General features: G+C 44.8%; 1 protein-coding gene across 1 annotated transcript; it reads right to left on the bottom strand.

Annotated features, from left to right (window-relative positions):
* Positions 1-802: 802 nt before the first annotated feature.
* On the bottom strand, positions 803-1,703 carry LOC130837245 (heterogeneous nuclear ribonucleoproteins A2/B1-like). Its single transcript, XM_057710059.1, has 2 exons — positions 1,123-1,703; positions 803-962 (listed from the first exon to the last, which is right to left on the bottom strand). Exons 1-2 carry the CDS (start codon positions 1,701-1,703, stop codon positions 803-805), a joined length of 741 nt encoding a protein of 246 aa, XP_057566042.1.
* Between the last annotated feature and the right edge of the window lie 248 nt (positions 1,704-1,951).

Raw genomic sequence — 1,951 nt, 5'->3', positions numbered from 1 at the left:
CCTGCACTCTCTTGTAGCAAAATAACTCCTTGCAGCATTCTGCATTTCAGAAAAAAGGTCAGGGACTGATAACCCAGAGATGAAGGGACCCAATTACTGAGCTGCCTGCCACCAGCGGTGCCTGTTTTGAAATAACGCAGGAAGAAAAAAAATTCCAAGACTGTCACTATTTTGATCCTTTTCACCTACCCCAGACTGCGAGCTCCATCTATAAGACCTCTCCTGATTCCCCAGGAAAGGGGGACACAGTTCTTGAGGCACTGCCCTGCTGTGTTCCCTCTGCCTGGCAAAGAATAAAGCTACTTTTCTTTCTGCTCCAAACTCTGTCTCCGTATTTCTATTCAGGCATGGGGTGCACAGAGAGAAGATTTTGGCATCACTTCTACATGCTTACAAAGGCCACTAGAAAGAAACAATTAAGAAGCTTAAAAAAAAAAAAAAAAAGAAGCTAAGAAACTGTCTCAAAGGCATTTTTATACAATGTTTCCTCCACAGGAAGGTAATATTCTTCAATAATCCAATCCATTCACAAAATGGCTTTCTGCATCTGTTCTGGGGTCTTCTGTCACACCCCTGCATATTTATGCATGACTGAGATAAGAGTTTTCTTAACAACCTGAAGCTGTTCTATACCTCTGGGCTCTCACTCGCTACTATTTATACAGTGAAGGTCATGACAACTAGGAAAGAGCTCAAGATAGGCTTCTCCCTCCAAAACCCCCATTTCCTCCACTGCCTGCTGAACTATAATTTCCTCCACCATATGGGGCCCCTGTGTTCCTGCTACCAAAGTGTCCATTCCTCATTGGACCATAATTAGAAGTTTGCTGGTTATAATTTCCAAAATTATTGCCATAACCACCTCCAGAGCCCCCATACTGGTTGTCATATCCAGGACCTCCACCACCATATCCTCCTCCATAACCAAGACCACCTCCAAAATTGCCACCTCCTGGTCCTCCATACCCAGGATAGCCATCCCTAAATCCAGGACCACTTCCATATCCATCAAATCTTCCTCTAACTTTACTTCCTGGTCCTAGTTCAAAATTGTCACCACCACCAGGATAATCTCCAAAATCAAAGTGGCCTCCACTTCTACTTCGAGAATGTTGGATTTCCTGCATTTCCTGTCTGGACAAAGCCTTTCCAACTTCTACATGATGACCATTGATGGTATGGTATTTCTGCAACACAATCTTGTCCACAGAATCATGGTCATCAAAAGTAACAAATCCAAAGCCTCTTTTCTTTCCAGACTCCCTATTAGTAACTATCTCAATGGCATCTATTTTTCCATATTTCTCGAAGTAATCTCTAAGATGATGTTCCTCAGTATCTTCCTTAATTCCACCAACAAACAGCTTCTTCACAGTTACACGAGCCCCCGACTTTTCAGATTCCTTTCTTGAAATAGCACGCTTGGGCTCAACCACTCTACCATCAATGGAATGAGGTCTGGCAGCCAGGGCAGCATCCACCTCATCTACGGATGAGAAAGTTACAAAACCGAAGCCTCTTGATCTTTTGCTTGCAGGATCTCTTATGACCACACAGTCTGTAAGTGTTCCCCACTGCTGGTAGTAGTTCTTCAGACGTTCTTCTGTGGTTTCAGAGCTCAAGCCACCAATGAAGAGTTTACGGATTTGTTCTTTTTCTCTCTTTTCCCTTTTCAGAGGAACAGATTTCCAAGTTTTCTCCATTGTGGATTCACTTGCTTCAGCCAGATTTCCGGCAGCCCAGGTTAGTGAGAGAGATCTCGGGGGATGAACACAGACCCGACGTGTCCTGGCCCTGCAGTGAGAACTTCCGCTGCTCCAGGAAAACACCTCTAGGAGCACCTCCACTGGGACCTGGCGATGCTGCTATGGCCTCCGGAGACGCTGCCGCCCTTGAATCAATCTTGAGCACTTTTCAATTTTCCTGCAAAACACCATTTCCAAGAGTGACC

This window comes from Hippopotamus amphibius, chromosome 15 (genome assembly GCF_030028045.1).
Source record: "Hippopotamus amphibius kiboko isolate mHipAmp2 chromosome 15, mHipAmp2.hap2, whole genome shotgun sequence".
NCBI lineage: Eukaryota > Metazoa > Chordata > Mammalia > Artiodactyla > Hippopotamidae > Hippopotamus > Hippopotamus amphibius.
Note: the sequence above shows the minus strand (reverse complement) of the source record. Positions and strands in the feature narration are given on the sequence as shown.

Bases quoted from the DNA above. Each gene is read 5' to 3' on its own strand.
- LOC130837245 (XM_057710059.1), bottom strand. From the start codon at position 1,703: ATGGAGAAAACTTGGAAATCTGTTCCTCTGAAAAGGGAAAAGAGAGAA. The intron at 963-1,122 runs GGAAATCCAACA...TATCCTGGGTAT, and splicing joins TTGTCCAGACAGGAAATGCA to GGAGGACCAGGAGGTGGCAA.